The 27,506-nt window shown below is 44.4% G+C and overlaps 1 protein-coding gene and 1 long non-coding RNA gene across 2 annotated transcripts in view; one reads left to right on the top strand and one right to left on the bottom strand.

The window, feature by feature from the left end:
* LOC308486888 overlaps positions 1-9,636 on the top strand; it is a 48,737-nt gene extending 39,101 nt beyond the window's left edge. The window contains exon 2 of the long non-coding RNA XR_013991364.1: positions 9,600-9,636. This is a non-coding gene — a long non-coding RNA (uncharacterized lncRNA). The remainder of the gene's footprint in view (positions 1-9,599) is intronic.
* ETFBKMT (electron transfer flavoprotein subunit beta lysine methyltransferase) lies at positions 638-23,577 on the bottom strand. The gene is made up of 4 exons (XM_081024074.1): positions 23,478-23,577; positions 4,590-5,046; positions 3,575-3,705; positions 638-1,226 (listed from the first exon to the last, which is right to left on the bottom strand). Exons 2-4 carry the CDS (start codon positions 4,907-4,909, stop codon positions 883-885), a joined length of 795 nt encoding a protein of 264 aa, XP_080880200.1. The 5' UTR covers positions 4,910-5,046; positions 23,478-23,577; the 3' UTR covers positions 638-882.
* Positions 23,578-27,506: the final 3,929 nt, after the last annotated feature.

Genomic DNA, 27,506 nt, shown 5'->3' with positions numbered 1-27,506 from the left:
ACTAATATTGGAAACTGGTCGCTATCCGCTCCTTCCAACACTTCAAAAGTGTTCACAAAAGTAAATACTGAAAGAGTGGCTACAATGTGGCTGACAGCACTTCCAGCATGTTTGTTAAAATAAGTATACTGACGCTTAGATAGTCTACAGTGTAGGAGATGGATTGAGGATTAAATCTGGAGATTAAAATTTAAACCTCCTGCCCCATGTATGCGGAATCTGTCCTGAGTTGTATCAGCAAGAATCTGTATTGTGTTGTAAGTTTTCTATAATAAAGCTTTACAATTGATCATTTGGAATCCCTGCAAGTGGGTCTTTCGAGGTCTCAGTAAACCGCTCACCCAAGATCTGCATTTAGGCCTGTGGGACACAACACATACCACTTGCAGATAGTACATCTGTTTGCAGTTTCCAATGTAACCAAAGCTCCATGTGAGCTGCCACAAAGAGGTGGTTTATCAAATTTTTACAAGGGAGATAGGATTTTACATTTTTAATCAACATCAGCAACTACTGATACACGCATCCTTTGCAAGTAAAAGACTTCATTGAAAAGTTTTTTCCTTTATGTTTCTAAAGAATAAAACTCAGCCACATACTGGCATGCACACATAATTTGCATTGAATAAAGTGGGAATTATAAGGCAAAGTGCTTTCTTTTATTACGCCTGTCCCAGTCTGCACAAATGCCACCTTCAGCTGGTACAAACCATGCTGTGTCATTGAAATATATAGAATGTATGCACGCTGATAGAATGCATATAGGCAGTATAGTATGTATTGGCACCAGTCAGAATTTGAACTGCCACAAAATGGGGCTTTTAGTAGTTCAAGTGACATGCAATATAGTCCAGTATTTCTGCACTTGAGGTCCATGGAGAGTCAAGGCTGGTAGTGCCAAACCACAGTACTGGTAGACCCATTGTTCTCTTGTTGCGTTGATTTGGTGAGGTCATACTCGCTGACTTTGAGAAGCTGCTTCTGAATTTTGTGGCACACAAAATAGGGCCTGCCGGGGTCTCCAATTAACACTTTAGTCCTATGAGTCTGGATGTGGTTTTTCAGCCACTGATGAAGGCTGTCTGCAAGAGCTTCACTGTAAAACATGTCCCCTAGGATAATAAGATCCCAGTTGTCTACTTCTGTACCAATGAGGTTCTCTGTGAGAACATGGAAAGGATTCAGGTTGTTCAATTCACAGTTCAGCAGCATGGCAGCTCCTGCAACTGAGAAATAAGGAAACAAACAAGAAAAGATCAGTGCCCAAATTTTTGAGTTGGTAACACCACCTGGACTGGTCAACTTTCTAGTCTTTCGGATCCTTTGTTGGGCAAGACTTTCCTTGCCAGAATTGTTTTTAACAAGCTATCTTATAGTCTCTATGGGCAGAGTATTGCTAGGGACAGAGTTCATGGGCTGATCACATTCAAGTCCCTGGTGCGTCCCTTACATTTTGTACTCTGTCTGGGAATGATGGGAGTTGTAGTCCAAAACATCTGGAGGGTACCAGATTGGTGAAGGCTGCTCAAGTCGCATCATTTACATAACTGAGTGTATTGACTGACCACCTGACTCAACCCTACACCAAAGTCGGCATGGACCGCTAGACAAAATCCTATATAAACCACAATATTAGCTTATGCAGGGAGACCTTTCTCCATCAGACCAGAGTTCATGCCACTGAGAACAGCAGCATCTATATCCCTGATTCCGGGTAAGACCCTCATCCATTAGCTAGCTTGATCACCAATCTAGAGTGGCTTCAGCTTGTGTGGGATAGTTGATATAGTCGGTTAGGTGTTAGGATACATGTTTAAGTTCTAGACCTATATTAATGTGTGCGCTCTATTACTTGAGAGAATATGTGAGAAGAAATAGCATCCACTGCTTCTGCAGCATCTGGGTGGCTCGGCACTAACTGCAGGACAGGAATCAAAGGACTTGGAACTGTGTGGGTGGAATTAGAATGCCAATGGAGCCCAGATGTTTCATTAGCTACAGGATAAGAACGTGATATGTGAAAGAGGAAGGGGCCCCCAACAGAGAGCAAAAATAGTGTTTTGCAGAGTAAACAATTGAGGTATGTGTTCTGTGTAAGACTGCAACATGATATATTGCAATTATGATGCATTTTCATATATTTCAATTTTTTGCATATGATTTGTTTTTGTGCTTCTTAGTTGTTTTAAGCACATTGTTTTGAGAATTCTCTTTAATTATGTTATTTTAAATGTGGAATAATGATGTTTATGATGACGATTAGCCATAGTAGTATTGTTTGGTTTCAATTGTGGAATTTGTGTTGTATTTCTTATATTGGTTATTTATATTGGATCCTAAACTGGGTAACAGGCTGGTTATTCATTCTGTAAGGCAGGTTTAATGGTTAATGGCCCCAAGTCGGGGCTGATGGTTGGGGGAAAGTTCAAATCTCTTTAGTGTTTTGAATGGACCAAAACAGCTGTCTTTCGTTGTCCTTTGAATATGCTCTGGTGAGTATCTTATCTAGCTGTTCAGGGTGGAATCTACAACCCGTTGAAGATCATTTTCTACTTCCTGAAGTGTGTTCATATTGAGGGCTATGTGCCCTCCAACCACTAGACAACACTATGAGATTTGGCTTCAATTGTGGCTCAGCCCCAAACCAATCTCTGACTTTGCTCATATAAAAAGATTACTATGTTTCTCTTTACATTTGCTTTCTGCCTTGCGAGAACACTGTGTGTTTTGCTTTTTCCACACTGGTTTTTCTCCCCCCACCAAAGTTTGCAAGCTTAGCCTGAGTGAGTCATGTGACTTCTCTAAATCTAGGGCAACATTTTCCAGTGAGTAAAGGAAAGGAAGTGAAGACAAAGTAAATAACTTGCCAGATGTTGTGGTGGTTAGAACCACACAGTCTGTGGTTGGAACAAATAGTGAAAAGCAAGCAGATTTCCTGATCTAGGAGGTATAGAAACACAAAAACACATGCACTCTGGTTTCTGTCACGGTGTTCCGTTGCGCCAGAAGTGGTTTAGTCATGCTGGTCACATGACCCGGAAAGCTGTCTGTGGACAAACGCTGGCTCCCTCAGCTTGAAAGCAAGATGGGCATCGCAACCCCATAGTCGCTTTTGACTGGACTTAACCATCTGGGGGGGGGGGTCTTACCTTTTTTACCTTTTATCTTGAGGAGTTATAAAAGAACGCCAGCTACTTTGGGGAAGTCAGCCAAAATGAAGACATATGTCAGTGTAGGGTTCTTTATCCTTCAGACAGACAAGGGGAAACTGCTCATCCTGGATGTCTTTAAGAGAGGGTGAATTAACGCCTGTTCTACACCATTTCTCTTCTGCAAAACGGGTATCTCATTTTAACAAAGCTGGAAGATCATCACTGCTGTGTTGACTGTTTCACTATCAAGTAGCCCTGCCTTGATGGCATTGATGCCTCAATGGCTATGGGACATGCTCAGTTCTTTCAAAGGCTTCTTTGTCTATCATGTTACCTTGGAACATGCTGGAGCCGCATATGGTCCTCCCTTCTTCCCAATGCACTGAGACTGACTGCACTGCACGTGCAATGGAGCATCTTACCAGGATCAATGTCGTTGGCAACAACATGCGAGGCTCCGCTCATCATGGCTGCTATGGCTGTTGCTCCACAACCGCTTCCAAGATCGAGGACTCTCTTCTCTCTGACAACCTCGGGGTTATCAAGAAGGTATCTGAGTATATTTTGAAAAACAAGAACAGTAAAAAAACACACATTTGTAGCAAAGTCTATTGCATTAGCCTAGCACTGAATATGAATTAGCTAGTGGTATAAGGAATGCATACGTCGCAAATCAAGCAGAAGATGGATGTAAGGAAAAGGGCATTGAGAAATGCAGAAGGTGCAAGTTAAAAGGAAAACAACTAAGAACACAATAAAAGAGCCATGGAAGACATGAAACATTTATAGAAAGCTAACTGTCTGAACAGATAAGGCAATTCTGCAGACTAACTCAAAGACTAACATACAGCTGATGATGTTTTAGGAGTTGTTTACTTCAATGCATAAAAGGCTATGTGTTATATGTGTTTGGGGTCTGCCTCTGCAACCAGTAGGTGCAGGGCACACCCTTCCTGTTCAGGAATAAAGAGTTTCGTAGCTGATTCTTGTCTGGTTGATTGACCTCCCACTTAAAGGTAAAGGTACCCCTGACCATTAAGTCCAGTTGCGGCCGACTCTGTGGTTGCGGCGCTCATCTTGCTTTACTGGCCCAAGGGAGCCTGTTTTTGTCCGCAGACAGCTTCCGGGTCATGTGGCCAGCATGACTAAGCCACTTCTGGCAAACCAAAGCAGCGCACGGAAATGCTGTTTACTGTCCCGTCGGAGCGGTACCTATTTATCTACTTGCACTTTTGGCGTGCTTTCAAACTGCTAGGTTGGCAGGAGCTGGGACCGAGCAACAGGAGCTCACTCCTGTCGCGGAGATTCAAACCACCGACCTTCTGATTGGCAGAAGGCCACCCGCGTTAGCAAACCCTATTTCCATAACACTAGTAAACCTAAGTCAGGGTGAACATGTGGCATGTATGCCTTCTAGGGTTGATAAGTGTTTTATACCTGGCTAGTCCTTGGCCTCCTGGCCAATAGATTGCCCAGTACGGGTCCCCATATGGCCATAAGGCAGCCTTGTCATGCCAAAATCGACAGCGAGGAGTCAGAAGTCTTAATCTTATTTCTGGTGTCAGGTTCCCACTGCTGATGACTTCTGTGTTCTTCTCCAAAAACAGTCTCATCTCTGGATCCAGGAGACTCCCTGAAGTCTTCTGGTGGTAGCACTTCCAAAGCGAACAGCTGCTTCCATCCTTTTGCTTTAGACTTGTACTGAAGATGTGTCTGCTGCATAAGCGTATCAGCCGCCTCCAGCCTATGAAAATCATGTCCTCTACTGCTCTCAGCAAGTTCCTCCCCAGCTTAAGCTCACATCAGGAATGCTTCCTTAGAGTGGAAAGTGTCGACAGGGTTTGGTAAGAAAAACTCATCAGCTACAGCTTTCAGACTCAGTGGGAAGTCATTCCTAAAAAAACAAAAGAACAGATATTTCCACTGTATATATGCCATTAGTTGAGTGTATCAATTAATACTAAGGATGACAGAACCCATATATTAGGGCTGTATTCAGCTAAGTTCTACTCAAGAGTAGACCCACTGAAATTAATGGACCAAAGTTACTCATGTCCAGAGATTTCTATGGTTACTATTATTATTACTTTAAGTATTTTGCATTAGGAACCCTCTTTGAATTATTCTAGAAATGTATAACTCTGCCTTATATTAAGACTATTGTCCAGCCAGTCTTGCTTATTCTGGCTGGTGGCAGCTCATGGGAGATCCTTTTAACAGGAGATGCCAAAGACTGGATCTTGGAAATATTATGTATGCAAACCATGTGCTCTACCACTGAGCTTCTTCCTTATTCTGCAATAGTTTGTATGCTCTATACAATAAATACTTGGCTCGCTCCTTCCCAACTATTATATTTCCATTTCTCCAGTCACATGTCACCCCTTCTCAGTTTTATACCTCTATAAATAACCATAACTTCCACCTATCTTGGGCCCTTTCTGCACTATATGTTTATAGCAGTATCACACCACTTTCAAGTCATGGCTTCCCCATGGGAAGAGCAGTTTGTTAAGGGTGCTGAGAATTGTTGCGAGAACCGTTTCCCTCACAGAGCTACAATTCCCAGAGCTCCCTGGCAAGAGATATTTGCTGTTAAACCATTCTGAGAACTGCAGCTCTGTGGAAAACATGGGTCTCCTAACAACTCTCAACACCCTTAACAAACTACAGTTCCCAGGATCCTTTCTAGTGTAGGGGTCCGAGAGGCCCTCTTGGCACAAGATTGCTTCTCAGTCATACTGTGCTTGCAAGCAACATGGGCTATTTAGCTGACAGCTGCTCTTAGAGGAGATTACACTGTTAACCTGACAGACTTCGGGGGTGGAAACTTCCTGTTGTTGTCTGAAAAAGAGAGTTCAGAAGTGAGGGGGTAGAAACAGAGACCACATAACCTGCTTAAAGAGGAACTGATTCCACAGGACTCATGGGAGACCAATCACAAGGTCTTCTTTTGATACCCTTGTTTAAGCTTGGATGTGTTTATTTTATTACATGTACATCCTGTCCCTTTTCCTCCACGGAGCCACAGAAAGCATACTCACAAACACACACACCCCATTCAGGCAATGCCCAGCTCCATGTTCCTTCAGCAAAAGAGTGGCTTCATATGTCTTTTTAAGACCATATCCAAGAGCCAGAGCTTTAAGGGCTCCCAACTGCAGCTCTCCCTGTTGTTGGACAGGCAGAAATTCAACAGCTGCACCTTCCTTTAACATACTCCATGAGAGCTTATGTCGTTATTGACTTTTGTGCTACAGGAGTCTTTGTCTTTTTGTTAGGAACAAACTAAGGTTAAACACATTTACTACTGAGTAAACTCCACTGAACAGAGTGAGGCTTGCTTCTGAGCAAACATGGCATAGCATCGTCTCATAATTTGGCAATATCTCTGGAAACTGTGTTAGGGTAAGTCTAATTACATTCAATTTTGAGTGAACTGCATTTTTGTCTTGTCGTATCATGAATTCTTTCAGCGGTTTTTTCCGTGAAAATCTACTCTAGGATGTCAAACGTGAACACCAGGGGGATATCAAATATGCTACTTTATCAAGAAGCTTTCGTTTGTTTTGTTAACTCCTAGCTTAAGAAAATGGCTTCTGCTTATATATAATGGTTTACAACCTGGTAAGCAGAGAAACATAGGGCTGTAGCCAACCTTAAGCTACTCAGAGTAGACACATTGAAATTTATGTACATGAAAACTTAGGTTCACTCATTTGTAGGGGTCTAACGCAAGATACAACAAACCTGTTAATTCCACTGGGAAGCAGGTGATCGCTCCCAATGATTACTTTCCCCTCTGACAATCCCAGTAGGAAATAAGGTATCCACGACTATGCACTGAGCAAATCCGAGCATGTAACCCGCCTTCAGAGAAACGGGGGGCCGCTTGAGAGTGGCTTTTGTTTGCAAAATCTCTCGCGTTCAACAACAATTTGCACTCACAGAAACAAAGCGCCCCCCGCTTTTGCTAAAGCCTTTCCCTGTTGCACCCGCAGCTACGCTACCCTCCGCCTTGGCCAGAGGAATAGAAGAAGAAGAAAGCGTGATAATAACAATCCTCATTTCCGGATTCCATTTGAACACCCTCACCCGCGGGGTGGAGCACAGCGGGCATCCCGGAACCGCTCCTTCACCGAAACCTCTATGGTGCCTCGTCCTATTCCTTTACCCGCATGGGATGCCCCTCGCGTTCGATTAACAACCGGAAGTGTTATTGCTTTGTTTAGCTGCTGCACCGGCAACGTAGAACATTGTGGACTACAAGTCCCATCAAGCCTCATCTGTGGCCGTGGTGGGAGGGGCTGATGGGAGTTGGAGTCCAATAACGCCTTAAGAGAGCCGCCGCTTCCCTTTCCCTGTGTTAACAGCTTCTGAAAACGAGTTCAGATTGTGTTTTTCGTTCCTCCTGCGTTTGTGAGCCAAGCTTTTTCTGCTAGTATTTTTGTTTTGTTTTTTAAACTATCCTTGCCCTGTATATTTAACTGCAGCCTGGCATACAGAAGCTCAACAGGTGAAGCTTCTCTTGGCATGGAGATAATCTTTGCCTATTCCATCTCAGCGTCCCATTCTACAGTTAAAGGCAGAGAAGTGGAGCCAGTGTTTAAAAAACTGATAACCCCAGTCTGAAGGGAAGCTTTGCTTCTGCACATGACTGTGGCATGATGGGAAGTCTTGCTTCTAAGCTTTTCTTCTGCACATGCTGCACAAACCGTTCTACATTCCCTCATCACCCTAGAATGTTCAGTTCATATTGAGTTCATGAAAACATTATACTCTGACCTGTTCTTAATGCATAGTTGACCACATCTAGGAACGCGATTGTTATGTTCTTTCATGTCATGATCAATCATTAGTAATAGTTTAAGTCTTGATAATCAATCAATCACTAGTTATAATTTAATTAGGAGGTTTCATGCCTGTCTAGTTCTGTGCTCCCTTTCCCAACCTTTAATCTACTGGTGATTAATGTAACCTTTGCTTTGTACTTGTGTTAACCAATCAGTAATAAGCACATATGTGGCAAATGCTGTAATATTCAATAAACGGAACTCTCCGAGACTTGCTCGAGAGATGCCTCCCGTATTGTTGGGATATGTTGGGATATCTGATCTCAGGGTCCGGATCCAGTCGCCTCGTACCCACGCCGGGAGCGTGAAGGAGTTAAACAACACCAGGGTGTGGTTTCACAGAGAAAAAGGTTTATTGCAAAGTCTGCGCAGAGGCAGCCAGCGGAATAGCTTCCAAATACTGGCGGCCCCCCTATCGTGTCTTACAAGCATTCTTATACCCAGTTGCAAGCTTGTTTCCTCAATTGCTCCCCAATCAGCAGACAGAGATACAATTCATTACCTTATTAGGTTAGCTAAGCCCCCTTCCCCCCCTTCTATATATTGCTTGCTTGCATTCTATATGTTTGCGTACCTAGCATAACTGAAGCAGGAAGCCAGGCAGGAAACCACTGCTGGCCTACATAGCTGGCCTAAACATAGCTGAAGCAACTGTGCAGCCATAACTGGAGCAGCTGTTAACTGGCATAACTGGAATAGCTGTTAGCTGGGGCCCTAGTACATGGAGGGGTTAACCCTTCCCTCTCCCTTCAGTATGACACCTTGCCATTCGTCTGTCGCTTATTTCAACCCAACACCAGTCTTTCCTTCTCTTGTGTTCTCTTTCTGTAATAGTTCAACAATGCAAATACAATGCAGATGTTACAAAGGATTCTTTGTGCTACACCAGTATGGTGTAATCCAGAGTGGGGGAACTTTTTCAGCTCAAGGGCTGCATTCTCTTCTGGACCATTTTATGGGAGCCACATGCTAGTGCTGGCAAAAATGGACAGAGCAACAAATGGAAATGATATCTTTGTAGAGTGGGCTGGCTAGTTTGTACACACACACACATACCTTTCTGTCACCACCCAGGCAACCCAGAGGCATATCAGAGCCCAAGGACACTTCTAGGTAGACAAAAACACCCAAGAAGACTGTGAAACAAGATTTGTGAGGGGTGCAGCCTGGGCAGAGTCCCAAGGGCCAGAGATAAAGGCTTGGAGGGGCACATTTAGCCTCTGACATGAGGTTTCCCACAGCTGTAATTAGTGGATAAGCAAGCTGTACCTAGAACCAGGACGACATGGGTTCAAATCCCCACCTTGGGCCAGTCACTATTCCTCAGTCAAACCTACCTTGCAGGTTGATTGTGCATAGAAAGATAGGGAGGGGAAAGAACCTTATGCTCCTTGGGGAACGGATGGAATAAAAATGAAATAATAAAGTCAAATGCAGCACAATTTGACAAGCACTAAGCTTGGTAGGGTTGAAGGAAGAGGGGAAGGGTTAATCATTAATATTATCTGCACATAGTAAATTCCTGCACTAAGCTTACTTCTGCTATTGTGGTTAAACAGCTCAAGGCTGCAGTTGCTTGCAAAATATAAATCAGACAGGTCAGGAGGTCGTTTCCTGCCTAGCCAGCTAGCTGAAACTGCTGCTGTTAGCTGTTTGTTTCCTGCCTTGCGCTTCTGCTTTAGTAATGCAAGATAAGAAAAGACACGTGTACGAAGGAGAGGGGAGGGAGTGCTTAGCCAGCAGTGCTTAACCAGCAATAAAGATATGCCCTAAAAGGGAATAAGTTGAAAACTTGCCAGCTGATTGGGGAAGTTTTGGGGGGAGGTCTGGGAGGTGGGTAAATGCTTTCAGGTATAAGAATGCTTGCTGGACTAGTAAAGTTACAGCCAGATTTCAGAAACTATTCTGCTGGTTGTCTCTGTGCACAGATTGCAATAAACTCTTTTCTCCAAAGAAGAAACTTTCCTGGTACTATTTTTGTTCTTTCCTCGGTCCTGGGGACGCGGGCAAACGATTCCCTGGCAAATATAAGGCATAAGCCTACAGGGTCAAAAATTGTTTTTGCAAATGCTTTTGGTTTGTGTATTGAAGGCATTTATACACAGCTCTTAAGTTTAAAAAAGGGGTCCCATAGCAGTTTACATAAAGACACGACATACAAGGAAAAAGGAATGGAAGGGAGGAGGGGAAACAAGCTCAAATGCAAATTCTTAAATGGACTGCTATATACAATGCTATCTTTTCCCCCCAAGGGGTACTCAATGGTACGCAGTACCGACACCTCTTTGTGTGTGTGTGTGTGTGTGTGTGTGTGTAGCTAAAAAGTGTGACACACACTGTAACAACTTCATGGTGAGTACCGGTACCTATTTTTTCTATTTAAAAAAAGCACTGGATATATAATTCTGTCTGTGCAGATTCTGGCTGTCTAGAAGAGTAGCAGCTCCTCGCCAATGCAATGAGTGGAAAGGTTCAAGTCTTTATTGCTATAGCAATAGTGGCTCAGTATTCATTTCTCTCCAAAAAGACTGAGCAGACAACACTCAAAACAGAGCATGCCCGTTTCCCCCACCCCTCCCACCCAGCCTAACATACGTCAATTTTATATAGCCAAAGACTTTTACAATTGTTACAAAAATTCTAAGGTCTCAAATATAAAATAAATGTTCATAAATGTACAAGGCCAACACATACAGAAGTATATAAACCACGTCTTAAATAGCACAGGAGAACAATCCTGAAGCCATTTTGACTCTCCCAAATTGACCTCAAATATTTCACTGCAAGGAGGAAGTAAATGGGAAAAGCTTTCCAATTGTCTTTTGACTGTAGGGGCTTATACCACTGTTTTCAAATACAGTCTGGCAAGTATCTGTTAAGCTGAGCACACTATCAATATGCGTAAAAGATTCAGGAACTAAGTATTTACCATCTTGAAGGAATGGTCAGGCTTCCCAGAAAATGCAATCAAGTAAGGCATTATCAGGTATCCTGGCAGACAGGAGAGAAGCAACACTCTCAAATTTCTGCTGGAGACCACCTCCTTCTGTGATATATGTATAATGTTTTGGGGGGTGGTCTTGTGGTAGTGGGTGTCAGGTAAAGGTAATAGACCCAGCATGCCCCCCCTATATACTTGTAATATTAAAGCGCAAGCAGCTTTCATCTCCCACATGTAATGCTAAAGATACGAACATCTGGTTGACGAGATAATCTACAAATATACCACAGACAGTCTTGTTGGCAAGGCTCCTGCAAGCATGAGGTCAAAAGTGTAAAAGTGAGAAAATGAATGCATAGCATTTTAAAGCAGACAGACATTTCCTGCTAAGGAGTTTCCAATTGCCAATGGGCCATTGTCCACGTCTACAATGCTGTACAGTGGTACCTTGGGTTAAGTACTTAATTCGTTCCGGAGGTCCATACTTAACCTGAAACTGTTCTTAACCTGAAGCACCACTTTAGCTAATGGGGCCTCCTGCTGCCGCCGTGCTGCCAGAGCACGATTTCTGTTCTCATCCTGAAGCAAAGTTCTTAACCTGAAGCACTATTTCTGGGTTAGCGGAGTATGTAACCTGAAGCGTATGTAACCTGAGGTACCACTGTATTAGCAAAGAGCAGTATTAAGGCTATGGGATGCGGAGGCACAGTAAATAAGCTGAAGTAAACAAGTTAAATGAGCTGTCAGCAGAATTGAAGGGTCGCAGTCACAGCCACAGCCACGCAAGTATAAGTTTTGAACAGTATCAGGGTGCTTGCTTCGCTTCCAAATAAGACAATGAGGGATTTGGGGATTTGTGATTGGTTTTATATTGTAGTTTATGTAAAGGTTGGGGGGTTGCCCCTCCAGCAGATACCATACACACACACCCCGACTACCAAAATCAGGGGTCGGCGAACCAAGCTGCCCACGCGATGAGTCCCTGTGCGCTGCGCTAAACTGGTGCAGCACGGAGCGGGGACTTGCTTCCGCGGCACTGAAAATTGCGTCTGCGCCCACGGAGCGATCTCTGCGGGAGTGAACTGGCCCAGGCAAGGTAAACCTTGCCAACCCCTGACCAAAATCAACACAATCACTTTGGCAAATGTCGCCACAAAACACTTAACCACAGTTTTTCCTATCTTTATCCAAAGGGCCTCTGCTGCACATTACCAAATTCACTGATAAATGTATCTACCTACTGGTTCACTGGGAAAACTTTAGAAAGCCATATAAAATCGCTCCGGTATGGATTTGCACCATTCCAACTTTGTTCTGTTCAGGAAAGGAATGGCTTAGGAAAGGGGGGAGTCTGTACACAGCAGCCCCTTGCAGGAAAGGTAATCACTGGCATCCTGGCAATGGGTGTCAGACAGGCAGTCATCCCATGGACAATGGCAAACCATCCAGGAATGGATTAGGTTCTTGGTTGGGACAAAGAGGTGTGATTAACTTGGCCTGGGAAACCAGGAACTTGTAAATATTTATTTTGTCTTACTTGATGGGTGTGAGGTGGAGGTCAAGGGAAGGATGGGGACAAACCCGATGCTCAGTTTGTGATGCATTTGTGATGTATGCATGATGTAAATTTAGGTGTGTTGTAGGTATCTTTGTAAAACTTATAAAAGTGGGAGCAATCCTTTGTTCTGTGCTTCTCCCATGTGGTGGGTGGAAGTCCTCTTGTAACAGTCCTTTAAAATAAAGACCGGGCCTACAGGCTGCTGTTTTGCCCCTATATTCCTGGCTGGTGTCTTTGTTTGGTAATCCAAGTGAGCCCAAGGATTTTCCTATAACAATATGTTTTCCGTTGTTTCTGAAACTTATAAAAGACTCCTAAGGGTGACACCCCAGGGTCCAGACTTTTGAGAGCGATCTCAGCTGGAACACTTTGCTGTGCAGCAAAATAAAGGAACTTTGGATTCTCTCCTCTCGGCTCCTGTGTGTCTGATTAGTGGGACCCAGGAATGCAGGTGTGTCTTGGGCTACAGGGTGGGCAATTTCAAAAGTCTACTGTATATAGGGGCTTGAACAGCATTGTTTGGGGTTCTCCCTCCTGCGTGTGGTGAGTGGGGACCTTGTTGCAACAGTTTATTTCCTTTAATAAAGATCAGCCTTACTAGCTGCATTGCTTCTAGTAAATTCATTGGTGAATTTACAGATTAGGTATGTGAGGTTGGGAAACTGTAAGATTGGGAAACAAAGGAACAATACAGATAGTATGTGTCTCAAACTCAGCCTTGAGAGCCAGTCACGAGCATGAGATAACACAGTCACGTACACAAGATAACGCAGTCACATGCGCAAACTGAGGCAAGCCAAAGGTGGTGCCCATATTTGGTAATGAGTAACATGGATAGAGTAGATTGGACAATGTATTAGAAATGTGTTAAACTTTGCATAGGTAGATTGTAAGCCAAGCCTCCAAAAGAGGGGCGGCAGCTAGGGATAAAACTGCTGTACTGAAACTTGATCAGGGCTCTTCGTATCCACGGGTACGAGGAGTCCGCCTTTGCAAACGCGCTGAATAAAAGGGTTATCCTTATACTGGAGTCTTAGTCCTTTGTCTCCACGAATAATATCTAACAATTCTTGGCGCCCAACGTGGGGCCCTCGACGGGTTGCGCGGGGGGAACTCGGATTCCGGGCCGGCGCCGCTCCGCTATTCGGAGTAGCCCGGACCTAGATCTGCCCGCGACAGCTCACGAGGGCTAAGACAGGACTCAATATAAGGAAGTAGGGAAAACTCCAGTTCTTTGGCGGTCTGGGACCGTGAGCACCCAGCGGGGACGCCCGCCTGTTCACTAGTTGCGAGAAGCGACGCTGGACTGTATTGGGTGAGTAGACATGAGAACTTTGTAAACTGTGCTGTGGGATGGGGGTGAGAGACTCGTCTCTTGGATGAAAGAGAGGCTCCATACGGACGCGTGAGTGTGGATCAGGGTTCGGCCCTGACGGGAGGATTAGCTTGCGGTTCCGCCTATCCCGCGAGGGAAGCGGCCAGGCGATTCCGTGTGATTGTGTGAGTAAGTGGAGTCGGAGACATTGTAAACCATGGGCAAGAGTCAGAGCAAGAGACAGAGGGAAGGGAATGGGAAAAGCCCAATCGACCCTAATAGTCCGTTGGGCCAGGTGTTGATCCAGTGGGATGAAGATTATTTAAGGAAGTTCACCAGGAGTTTGATGAAGGTGACTATGATCAATTTTTGTAGAACCATTTGGCCGAAATATCCAATAGGACCGGAGGGCGGATATACTTGGGATCCCGAGGGGGAGACAGATAGATATTGGATGACCCAGTTGAGAAATTATTTAATATTCAATAAAAAGGAAAAGGAGAAACCATACCTAGAGGTATGGTTTCATGCCCGGTTTTACGGACCTGATCCCCCGCCCGTTAGTCAATTTCCCCTAAGGAAGAAAGAGGAAGAATCAGATGAAGAAACGCGTCCTGTCCCTTCTGCCCCTCCCGCAGCCGTGCAACGGCCACCAACCCCGCCGGCACTTCCTGCGGTCACAAGTCCCCCGGTTAACGCCCGGTTAGAAAGAGAAAAGGCTCCTCCTCCTGATCAGCGGGATGGGGAGGTTATCGGGGAAGAGGGGCCGGATCAGGCGGTTTGTTCACCGCCACCCTACCAACCGTTACGTAGGGAACTGCAACAACTGGAGAGGGATGTGCGGAATTTCCCGCTCCCAGGGGGAGCGCCCCGCGGTTCCCCGGGGTCTGATACATTCCGAATGTATAGAAAAGAGAGGGGTTGGGGACTCTCTCAGACGGAGGGTCTGGGCGACTCTCCAGTCCACACTTTCCCCCTCAGGGAGACCCCCGGAGGAATAAATCAAGCAGGCCAGCCTGTAATGGTATATGTGGTCAGTCCCATCAAACCATCAGAACTCAGAGAGTTGAAACAGACGCTGCCCAAATTACATGAGAACAGTCAAGAGGTCGCGAACCTCCTTCAAATGTGGATGGGACCGCACATATATACATACACCGAGTTGATGTATATCTTGGGGCATCTGTTTACCCCAGAAGAAAAAGCAATGATTAGGAGGGCAGCAATGCAATATTGGGAAGTTAAGGAGGCGCAACGGGTGGCCGCGCCAGTAGTAAACCAAGGGGGGCAGCCCCCGGCTCCACCGGCTCCACCAGATACCAAATTTCCTATAGGGGACCCGAGCTGGGACATAAATAATGCAGATCATCGGACTCACTTGATAGATTTAAAGGAGATGATCTTGGAAGGAATCAAACGGGCTGTACCCCAAAGCACTAATCTCACCAAAGCTTTTGAGGTCAATCAAATGAAAGAGGAGTCACCGGGCGACTTCATACAAAGAATTAGAGACCATTTGACTAAATATTCAGGGGTGGCACCAGATTCGCCTGCGTTTGACAATCTGCTGAAAATGCAATTCGTAACCAAGGCATGGCCCGATATTCAAAAGAAATTGCAGAAAATGAACTGGCAAGACGCCGCCATCATAGATTTAGTAAGAACAGCGCAGCAGGTTTATGTCAACAGGGAGGCAGTAAAAAGTAAGCAGAAGTGCCAGATGATGGCGGCTACTCTACAGAAAACTTGGGAAATTCAGAAACAACAGGAAACCGAGGCCGCAAGAGGGCGTGGGGGAGCACCATATCGGGGAAGAGGGCGAGGGAGAGGGGGTTACACACCAGGTTCCAGTGTCATTTGTTATCGATGTAACAAACCTGGTCACTTTGCCCGAGAATGTCGGACCCCACGAGATCAGATACTGGAAAGAAATGAGCAAAGACAGGGAAGTCAGAGGCCAAGACAGACAGAAAGAGAGGGAGGAACTGGCACAACTGAGTTGTTCAGTCTATATGATGAATAGGGAACCTCCGGCTCGCTCCATGGGGCCCGGAATGAGCCACTGGTGAACTTGTGTGTGGGGCCCTCTCAGAAATCAGTGGTTTTCCTGATAGACTCAGGAGCGACCCGGTCTTCTATATGTGTACCTGTTCCAGGGGTACGTAAAACAATGTCAAATTTGAAAGTAGTAGGGGTAAGCGGGAAACCAAAGGAAGTTGTGCAATTAGAAGAAACCATTATAAGAAGAGGAGACCGGATGGCTAAGGGATCATTATTATTCATTCCTGAGTCAGGAATAAATTTGTTAGGGCGAGACTTGATGGTAGAATTGGGATTTCAGTTACTGGATTTAGACTTAGGAACTCCCATGTACCCTCTGCAGATAGAGGATGAGGAACAAATAGACCCAACGGTGTGGGCAGATGGGAAGATGGTAGGGAGACTGGACATAGCCCCCATTAAGGTCACAGTAAAGCCAGGAATCACCCAGTCATGGACCCCCCAATACCCAATGACTAGAAAAGGGAGAATAGGACTACAGCCGGTGGTAAATGAACTGATAAAGCAGGGATTATTAGAACCCACCATGTCACCTTTTAACTCTCCTATCTTAGCGGTGCAAAAGAAAGACGGGAAATATAGAATGGTTGAGGACCTAAGGAACATAAACCGGATAGTGGTCCCCCGTTTCCCGGTAGTACCGGACCCATATACTCTCCTTAGCCGCATTCCACCCACTACCCGATGGTATACCGTTATAGACTTAAAGGATGCATTTTGGACTTGTCCCCTGGACATTGAAAGCCGAGATCTATTTGCTTTTGAGTGGGAAGATGTGAACACGGGCAGAAAACAACAATATAGATGGACGGTTTTGCCCCAAGGGTATACAGAAAGTCCACTTCTTTTTGGGCAGGCACTAGGGGAAAAGTTAGCAGGTTTTACCACCACAGGCCCCAATAGCTTGTTGCAATATGTAGACTGCTGATGATGGGAGAAAAAGAGAAAGAGGTTAGACAAGACTCTATAAGATTGCTGAATTGGCTGGGTAAGCTAGGGGTGAAAGTGTCTAAGGACAAACTACAGTTTGTACAGCGGAAGGTGAAATATTTGGGACATTTGCTAGAAGGGGGAACAAGAAAATTGGATCCAAAAAGAGTCAAGGGGATCTTAGAATTACAACCCCCTAAGAACAAAACAGATGTGAGGAGAATGCTGGGACTCCTGGGATATTGTAGACTGTGGATAGACCAATTTGCCAAGCTGGTTCGGTTTTTAAACCAAAAACTAGTCGGAGACGGTGAAATAACATGGGGACAAGATGATGAACAAAGATGGGAAGAAGTAAAGAAAACATTAATAGGGGCCCCGGTCCTAGCATTACCGAACCTCCAACAGCCGTTCCACTTATATGTAACCATCAGTTCTCAGACTGCTGTCGGAGTTTTAGCCCAAAAGAGAGGGGGGCGGTATTAGCCAGTAGCCTATCTCAGCAGAACCCTGGAGCCAGTAGTGCGAGCATGGCCCACGTGTATCCAGGTGGTGGCAGCAGTGACTGAATTGGTAGTTGAAAGCAGAAAGCTAACTTTTGGAGGAGCCCTAATTGTTCATAGTCCACATCAAATATCCACGGTGCTGACTGGGGCAGCCTCCACCTGGATGACGGATGGCCGCTTAACGCACTATGAAACAGTGCTAAGAACAAGCCCTGATATCACACTGGGAACTGATCGGAATCTAAATCCGGCAGAATTCCTGATAGGAGAAAGGAAAGAATGGGAACCGGATGAACACGACTGCTTGGGCACTATACAATTAATGGCAAAGGTCCGAGAAGATTTATCTGAAACCCCTTTAACAATGGGAGAGAGATGGTACATAGATGGGTCTAGTTATGTTGAGGAAGGAAAAAGGAAATCAGGATATGCTGTAGTCAAGGAGGATGGGGAGGTGATTGAAAGTGGGGCCTTGCCGGCGAATTGGTCGGCCCAGAAAAGTGAAATCATGGCTTTGACCCGGGCCCTCGAGTTGGCTAGGGGCCTGGAAGTAACCATATGGACCGATTCCCGTTATGCATGGGGTGTGGTGCATACTTTCGGGAGGACCTGGCGAGACCGAGGGTTCATTAAGGCAGATGGGAAACAGATAGAACACATGGCCTTGTTGGAAAGGCTGTTGGATGCCCTTACTGGACCAGAAAAGGTTGCAGTGGTACATATCCCCGCTCACACTAGGGGTACTACCCCTGAGGAAGCTGGAAATAGATGGGCTGATTTGAGGGCAAAAGAAGCCGCTAAGGGAGTGCCAAATGAAATAACGATACAGCAATGTACCCTGAGGGTGCCCATTCTGACCACGGCTGACACAGAGAGTTTAACTTTCACCTCTCAAGAGATAGAATATATAACAAGAGAGGGATGGGAAAAGAAGGATAAGGAATGGAGGACCCCAGAGGGACAAATAGTACTGCCAAAGACTGTAATGATGGGGATTCTAGAGAAGATACATGAGAGTGGACATTTCGGGACAGAGGCTATGGTTAACATGGTGAAATCATTGTATTGGAGTAAAGATATGTGGCCCATGGCCCACTCCATAGCCTGGAAATGCATAATTTGTCACAAGGTAAATAAGGCCAAAGCAAAGAAAACAGAAAAAGGGGGAAGACCTCTAGCAGTATGGCCATACCAAAGAATACAAGTGGATTTCACAGAACTACCAGAGAAGGGAGGTTATAAACATCTTCTGGTATTCAAAGATCATCTTACAGGGTGGGTGGAGGCCTTCCCAAGTCGAAAAGCAACAGCACAGGTAGTAGTCAAGGCCATTCTGGAACATATAGTCCCCCGGTTTGGTATAATAGAAGCCATAGACTCAGACCGCGGCACCCATTTCACACAGAAGGTTCTACAGGAAGTAATGACAGCCCTAGGAATCAAATGGGACCTTCACACGCCGTGGCATCCAGAGAGTAGCGGGAAGGTGGAAAGGGCAAATGCAGAAATAAAAAAACATTTAACTAAATTATATTTAGAAAATGGATTACCATGGACGAAAAACCTTCCTTTGGCTTTACTAAGGATGCGTATAGCCCCCAGAAAGGACTTAGGGGTATCCCCATTTGAGTTGATGATGGGAAGACCATACTTGGCGCAACTAGGTCAACCGATGGTGGAGTTCAAAGACTTGTTCATTAGAAAGTATTTGCAATCACTCTCCCAGTCTTTGTTGTCTCTTCATAGACGCGGTATCCTGGCCCAACGCCCTCCGCTACTGGAGCAGCAACACAGTTTCCAGCCTGGTGACCTGGTCCTAATTAAGACGTGGAAGGCGGAAAAGCTCAGCCTGGGTTGGGATGGTCCATTTCGGGTCCTGCTTATCACCGAATCAGCAGTACGGACTCGTGAGTATGGATGGACCCACTACCACCGCGTGAAGAGGGCCCCGCCTGAACGTTGGACGGCCATACCGAGCCTAGACGATCCACTAAAAATAAAAATCACAAAATCAGGGACCGGGAACCAGGGAAGGACTGTAAGGCAATAACTAGAGCTCCAATGTGTTTATTCTGCACGTGCAAGTGTCTTTTCGAATGCTGTTGCTGTGCCCACTGTGAAGGGTGTGTCTGCTGTGTCCACTGCACGGAAGAGTGCAATCTCATGTGCATAGAGGACATAATACTCCAATACTGTACGATTGCACTGGGAGGGACAACTATATATTGCAGTTTAGTTCAGACCCCCACGGTGGTCCAGGCTCTCAGAGAGTTGGAAGACAAATAATATGAAAATAAGTTGGATGAGGGGATTTCTGTTAGGCCTCTTAACAGTTGGTGTGGTCCAGGGCTCCGCGGAAACGCTACAATGTACAGAATGTGTTCAAGTCACAAAAACAGGGAACAAAATTACAAGGACCTTAATGTATTATAATGTAGCTCCAGAGTGCAAGGAGATACTAGACCCCTGTGTCCACAATCAGACCCAGTACTATAGATGTAAAACCGGGGAAAATAAAACAGAATGTTATGAACCTTTGGCCTTAGGACCCACCACCTCCACCATTTACGTATATGGATACAAAGGGGGAGCAGTAGGGAGGCAACAAAGATCGGTAGCATTCGCGTTGGCTCAGCAGAGACAGGGGTATATAGCTCACAATGTGACCAGAGGGAATGCAACAATCCACGTATGTTTTGATGCTTGCACAGCTATAGCCAAAGGACAGGGACCAAACAACCAAGAAGGGGTGACCTGTGGATCCCATGGTTGGGAACAATCCTATCTAACAGAGAGTAAATATCTATTTCAGCGAATAAGGGGAGGCAACATAGGGGCAGGAGGAGGAATCGTGAACTATTGGTACACAGAAGGAGTGAGCTCCAACCCCACATATAAAGGTCCAGAAGGAATAAACATAACAAGGAAGGGAGCGTCCACTGACTGCAGCACAGGAAAATGCAACCCCATCTGTTTATGGGCTAGGGAGCTGCCTTCTACTACCCCCAAATACGTTTATCTTGGATTGGGAATAGACGGGGCCGGAAGAGATCCTTATGGGTATCTAATTATTAAAATACATACCACTAAAGTCAGTAAACAGCCAATCTCAGTATTTGAGAGTTTTGAGGAAGAAATACAACACTTAAATAGTTTACTCCTTCCCCCAAAAGCTCATAACATGTTTTTAAGTTTAGCTGAGACTATCGCCAAAGAGCTAACTGTGAAGAATATTGGGAGATATTACGTGAGTTTGAGGCAAGGTATAAAAAGAAAAGGGGGGATTGTGAGGTTGGGAAACTGTAAGATTGGGAAACAAAGGAACAATACAGATAGTATGTGCCTCAAACTCAGCCTTGAGAGCCAGTCACGAGCATGAGATAACACAGTCACGTACACAAGATAACGCAGTCACATGCGCAAACTGAGGCAAGCCAAAGGTGGTGCCCATATTTGGTAATGAGTAACATGGATAGAGTAGATTGGACAATGTATTAGAAATGTGTTAACTTTGCATAGGTAGATTGTAAGCCAAGCCTCCAAAAGAGGGGCGGCAGCTAGGGATAAAACTGCTGTACTGAAACTTGATCAGGGCTCTTCGTATCCACGGGTACGAGGAGTCCGCCTTTGCAAACGCGCTGAATAAAAGGGTTATCCTTATACTGGAGTCTTAGTCCTTTGTCTCCACGAATAATATCTAACAGGTGGTACAAAACAAAAACTTGGACCCCAAGATGGCTGTCACCTATGGAGGCAAAGGCTCAGAAAAAACTCAATATGGAGGCCAAATGGCCGAAGTACTGGGAAATTTTGGAACAAGAGGGTGACAGATTAAAATTACAGAGCTTTGAAAAATTAAAAAACAGAGTGCGTGATTGGCTCCATTATTACCAAATAATGGAAGCATACAATCAGGACAAAAAATTAGGTTTCCAAGTGGGAAAATCAAAGTTGGAAACAGAATTGTTAGATCCTAAAGTTAAGAATTTGTCAAGAATGTATAACTTGCTACTGAAATGGAATACTCAGGATGAAATGGTGAAATCTGCTATGATTAAATGGGCACAGGATGTTGGACATAACATTATGATGGCTGACTGGGAACAGTTATGGACCACTGGTATGAAGTTTACGGCATGTAATGCCTTAAAAGAGAATTTAATGAAAATGATTTATAGGTGGTACATAACACCAGTCAAGCTTGCAAAAATCTATCATTTGCCCGATAATAAATGTTGGAAATGCAATGAAACTGAAGGTACTTTCTTTCACCTTTGGTGGACATGCCCAAAGATTAAGGCATTCTGGGAGATGATCTATAATGAAATGAAAAAGGTATTTAAATATATCTTCTTAAAGAAACCAGAGGCCTTTCTCCTGGGCATGGTGAGCCAATTGGTGCCAAAGAAGGATAGAGGTTTTTTCATGTATGCTACAACAGCAGCAAGAATACTCATCGCAAAGCACTGGAAGACACAAGACCTACCTACCAGGGAAGAATGGCAGATGAAGCTGATGGATTATATGGAATTGGCGGAAATGACTGGCAGAATCCGAGACCAGGGAGAAGAGTCGGTGGAAGACGATTGGAAGAAATTTAAAGCTTATTTACAGAAATATTCTAAAATTAATGAATGTTAGAAAGATGCTGGAAAGAAGGTATATGACTTTAGTAGAAATATTATAAAGAATTAAGTATGAATAGCTGACATTGGGTAAAGATGTAAATTTAAGTTTAAAATTTTGTTAAATTAAATTATGGAACTAAATTTGTGAAAGAGGGAAAGGACTTGCTAGAACATTTAATTGAACTAGAATACAAAAAAAGAGGTGTGAGGAAGTCGAGGAAATAAGCTAATGAAAGATAAGGATATGAAAATATGGGGCTCTTTTGTATGATTGTCTGTTCTCTTTTGGGTTTTTTTTAATGTTTTTCTTTTCTTTTCTTTTCTTTTTTCTTGGTATTGTTGATGTTTTGTATATTTCTCTCTTGTTTTTCTTTTCTTTTTTGTAATGTGTAAACTTTAATAAACATTTTATTCAAAAAAAAACAAACAAAAAAACACACACAAAAAAAACTTGGTCTGTAGTGCACCGGCCCTTCTTAAATCCTGCTTGTTCTTCATGGATGATGGCTTGTTTGCTGTCCCAGTCCAGAATTTTATTTAATAGATATTGTGAGTAAAATTTGGAAGCCACATCTAGGAGACTTATGGGTCTATAGTTACAGGGATCCAATAGGTCTCATTTTGGGGGGGATTGGTACAATTATGCTGGTGTGCCACCCTGCGGGGATGTCACCAGTCATGTTTATGTGAGTAAATAGTTTGGCCAAAATTGGGGCCCACCAATTTACATCTGAGGAGAATATCTCTGGAGGGATCATATCTTCCACCCAGTGCTTTCCCAGGATGCAGCGACATAGTAAGTTCTCCAATCTCTGTACAGTGGTACCTCGGGTTACATACGCTTCAGGTTACATACGCTTCAGGTTACAGACTCTGTTAACCCAGAAATAGTGCTTCAGGTTAAGCAGTTTGCTTCAAGATGAGAACAGAAATCGTGCTCCGGCGGCACGACGGCAGCAGGAGGCCCCATTAGCTAAAGTGGTGCTTCAGGTTAAGAATAGTTTCAGGTTAAGTACGGACCTCCGGAACGAATTAAGTACTTAACCTGAGGTACCACTGTAGTGGAGACAGGTGGCCAGCCAGGGAGGATCAGAGCTGTCTGGTGTATAGGTTAATAAGTTCATTTCACTGCCATAGATGTCACTAAAGTGGGTCACCCATGTTTCAGGTGTTATAAGGAGTACAAGCCCAGTAGGTTTGCCTGATAGGCCTCCTTGAACTAGACTCCAAAACTTAGCTCCGTTCCCCTTGATGAGAGCAAGGCTGAGAGATTTCCAGCTATTTTCATATTATGTCCTTTCCCCCTCCCTTATCAGAGTATTGTACTCTCATCGTCTCCGTTGTAAGCAAGTACAAAAGTGTGCAGACTTAGCTTTTCCTCTCACTTTTCCTCCGTGCCAGAAAAAGGCTTACTGGCTACATTTCTGTGTGCCAGGCTCCTATTAAATGCTCGGGAGTGGGGCAGATTAAAAGAAGTTGGCAACCCTAGTGGAAGCAGTGGCAAACATTGTGAAGTGTATCAACTCTTCTTACCTTAAAGCTACCTTAACTTGTATTCCGTGAGGTGTCAATGCACCCAACTGGTAAGGAAGGAAATGCCGGCCTACTTGGTTGTAATGACATCTCCGTTACCAAGGCAACAAGAGGCCTATGTTCTGGAACCTTGTACTGTGACATATGTTCAGGGGCAACCTTAAAATAAATAAATAGATCTCCGCCATCCTTGTGTGGTGCATGGGGGGAACAGCCGAGTCCTGTCAGAGTAAACCTTTCAGATTTAATGCCACTCACATAGTAGGGACATTATGCCTAGAGTTTCCTAAATTTATTAGGTTATGAGGCCATCTAGTGATCACAGATTTTAGTACAATAGATATGTGCTGCAATTAGTATTTACAGAACAAAGATTTGACATCATAGCGCCCTCTACCCTTGCAAAGCCTTCATGTGTTATCATTTAACCATTAAAAATCCTTTATTACAGTGGTGCCTCGCAAGACGAAATTAATTCGTTCCACGAGTTTTGTTGTCTTGCGATGTTTTTCGTCTTGCGAAGCACGGTGTCGGGAAAGTTTTGGAAAAGCTTCAAAAATCACCAAAGTCTTTAAAAACCTCAAAAAAGGCTACCACACCGCGTTCTATGAGTTGCTCCTCGAAGTCAAGTCGCAACTGTATTAACGGTGTTAAGAAAAAGGAAACAAACTTGCAAGACGTTTCCGTCTTGCGAAGCAAGCCCATAGGGAAAATCGTCTTACGAAGCAGCTCAAAAAACAAAAAACCCTTTCGTCTAGCGAGTTTTTTTGTCTTGCGAGGCATTCATCTTGCGAGGTACCACTGTATATTTATTCGGCATTTCCTTTCTGTTACATCAGCTGCCTTGGAGGAGGCCTGTTCTCAGATAACAGGGTAGGGGAATTCAGGCCCAGGAGGCAAATGTGACTCCCAGAATTCGCCGTACTCGGGTGGTCAGTGGTGGTGGTGGAGTGTTTGGGCTAGAGTCCTGCACAGCAGAACAAGCAGGAGAACCTGCAAACTAAGTAGAGCTGACTTACTATGATGTAAGGTAAGTGAACAAATACATATTACCATCAAAAGGAGGGAGCGACCATTAAGTCCTAAGTCTAAAAGTTACCTAACTGCACGGCTGGTCACAGACTTACGTACATTCTTAAAAGCTGGACCATTTCATACTGAGGTCCTTCTTCACGTGAGGCCCAGCGGGCCTTTTCTGCAGTGGCTCACCATTTGTGGAATGCTCTCCCCAGGGAGGTTCGCCTGGCTCCTTCATTATATATTTTTAGGTGCCAGGCGAAAACATTCCTCTTCAACAAGGCCTTTGGCTGATTCATATCATATTTTAAATGTATCTGTGGGAAGGGTTGTGTGTTATTGTTTTGTTGTTTTGGTTTAATTATTTACTTGTGTTTTATCTTGTATTTTATTTTGTGAACTGCCCTGGGGCCTCTTGATGAAGGGTGGTATATAAATTTATTTAATTAATTATAATAACAATGGGTTTCATTCACCTTCCTTTCTCGGTCTCTGCACTACAGACAATGAGTTACAGTGGCTTTGCATTAGCAGAAAGTTGTGCAAGGCAGAGCTCCAGATTGTTGTTGATTTCTCCCTCCATGCCTCCCACCCTAAAAAGCTGCTCCTGAGAGTGATGATTAACACCTAGCTTGATTATTTAGGGTGTTATGGGAGTGGCAGTACCTCAGGTGGGGGCAGTTTGTTCACCTTTGGTCCCCGCCCTGCTCTCACCTGTGGCTCCTAGAAGCTGTCCGCATGCAACAGCAGCCACACCCCAAGAATGGCTTCAACTGGTGAAGGTAATCTTAGTAGGGACTTCCCCTGCAAGCAAAGACAGGCTCCAGCAATGGAGTGGACCAATAGTGGGTCCAATGGTCAAGAAGGCGGTTTTCTGCATGTGCTGTAGAGGGAAGTGAGGGGCAGATGGGGCTTGTCAACAGATGGATGCCAACAATTTGGCTTGTCTGCATTTACATGACAATTGCAGGATTTACTTGAGTCAGGAGGCTTTGCATTTCTATTGTACTTTTCCATAGCCTTCCAGCCCTTTACAGAGGTGGGAAGAGTTGGTCTTTGTTGAGAAAATATGTTGTTGGAAGTTGTAGGACACATAAAGCACTTCTTCAAGCAGTGCATAGTCAGTCAAACAGTGGAACTCTCCCAGGAGGCAGTGGGGGCCCCTGACTTCGATGGCTTTAAAAGATGATTAGATTCACAGTCGGAGGCAGCAATGTTCTGAATACCAGTTGCTGGAATGGGAGGGGAGAGTGCTGTTGTGCTTGTGTTCTGCTCCCTGGTTTCCCTCCCATAGGCATCTGTCGGCCATTGTGAGAACAGGATGCTGGACTAGATGGGCCAGTGGTCTGATCCAGCAGACTATTCTTATGTTGTTAATGACCTGAGTTGCGAGGGGTGGAGCTTTTCTGTGCTTCTGGAAAACAAGCTGCACATTCTATGCAGACTTGCACAACGCGATAGTGACGTTGTTCAACGTAAAATAAGAGCTTATGAGGCCTGCCTTGCCTATGAGCCTGCTGCTAAGCTTCTATCTGTATCTGTCTCGGAAAAGCCTAAAATAACGAAAAGCAAAACAACTTTGGGCAAAACATTAAAAAGCTCAACAACTTTTGGGTCCGGATTTTCACTTTTTGAAATATGTCAACCTTATCATAAGGAATTGTTATAGGGCAAGGGTGTGTCCAGCCATATGTTGCTGAACTACAACTACAGTGGTACCTCGGGTTAAGAACTTAATTCATTCCGGAGATCCGTTCTTAACCTGAAACTGTTCTTAACCTGAAGCACCACTTTAGCTAATGGGGCCTCCCCCTGCTGCCGCGCCGCCGGAGCACTATTTCTGTTCTCATCCTGAAGCAAAGTTCTTAACCCGAGGTACTATTTTTGGGTTAGCGGAGTCTGTAACCTGAAGCGTATGTAACCCGAGGTACCACTGTACAACTCTTTCCTGGTCTTACGTCCTGCTTGCTGAGTCTGATGGGAGTCCAGCGGCATTTGAATGGCCTCGGACTCATTCTTGTTCCCTAGGATAATAGCAGGTGCTGCTGCTGCAGCAGCTCTAAACCGCTCCCTGTTCCGATTACAAACTGGTGTCTATATTTCAGTTTGAACTTTGGTAACGGCTATTTAAATTTCCATTTTTTCCAGCATCACAGTGTCAAAGGTGGCTGGCTTATGCATCTAGCTGCGCTTTGTTTAAAGTCTACAACTAAGGTCATGTCTACACCACACATTAAAAGTGCATGGGTCACTCCTTCACAAGAATCTTGGGAACTGTAGTTTGCTAAGTGTGCTGGACATCTGTGTAAGGGGAAACTGCAGTTCCCAGGATTCTTTGGGGGAAACCATGTGTGTTAAATGTATGATATGGATGTGACCAAACACAACTGCTTTCATAATGTATTTTGTACTGATTTTGTGTTGTGGCTAAAACGAATTCAAATTGGCTACATTTAGCAGTTTTTCAACATAGGCTTCTAGAGAAGCTTGCATTACTCCTATCATTAGTATGCCTTCTACATTTCAACAAATTAAGCATTGTGGCTGCAGGCAAAAGTTTTGCTTCTTAAGAGTTGGGTGTCAGCCACCTTGGGTGCTCTCCTTGGTTTATAGGGTCAAATATAAAGTGAATTGCTTGGGTACAACTTTAATCTTAAAGATTAAGGGGTGGGGCAGTCTTGACTTGTCAGATATATTTGTTCTTGGCTGACCAAAGGACAGGGTCCTCATCACTGGAAAACTAACAAATAAGTAAGTTTAGAATTGCTTTCAGAATTTATCAGTGAGTAAGCTAATGGTCAGGGGTCCCTTTACCTTTTTTTAAGCCTTGGTGAACACAGAAAGATTTACTCCCAGTTGTATGGCACTACAATTAAAAATGGGTTTTTTAAAAACTATTTCCAGGGTGCATGAGATAGGGCTTGATTGACAAATGGTCTGATCCTTTATGGCAAAACCAAAAAGACTTTTAATATACCGTATGTGTCAGCTGTTGACCCAATTTAGGCTGGC

The sequence above is a fragment of the Podarcis pityusensis genome (assembly GCF_964106645.2).
Source record: "Podarcis pityusensis genome assembly, chromosome: 10".
Taxonomy (NCBI): Eukaryota; Metazoa; Chordata; class Lepidosauria; order Squamata; family Lacertidae; genus Podarcis; species Podarcis pityusensis.
The sequence above is the reverse complement of the archived record's forward strand: the minus strand, read 5'-3'. Positions and strand labels throughout refer to the sequence as shown.

What these genes read in the sequence shown, in the direction of transcription:
- ETFBKMT (XM_081024074.1), bottom strand. Translation starts at nt 4,909, where the DNA reads ATGATTTTCATAGGCTGGAGGCGGCTGATACGCTTATGCAGCAGACAC. An exon ending in GGAGGCCAAGGACTAGCCAG is followed by an intron (nt 3,706 to 4,589) that starts GTATAAAACACT and finishes AAATATACTCAG; the next exon opens with ATACCTTCTTGATAACCCCG. An exon ending in TGCCAACGACATTGATCCTG is followed by an intron (nt 1,227 to 3,574) that starts GTAAGATGCTCC and finishes CTTATTTCTCAG; the next exon opens with TTGCAGGAGCTGCCATGCTG.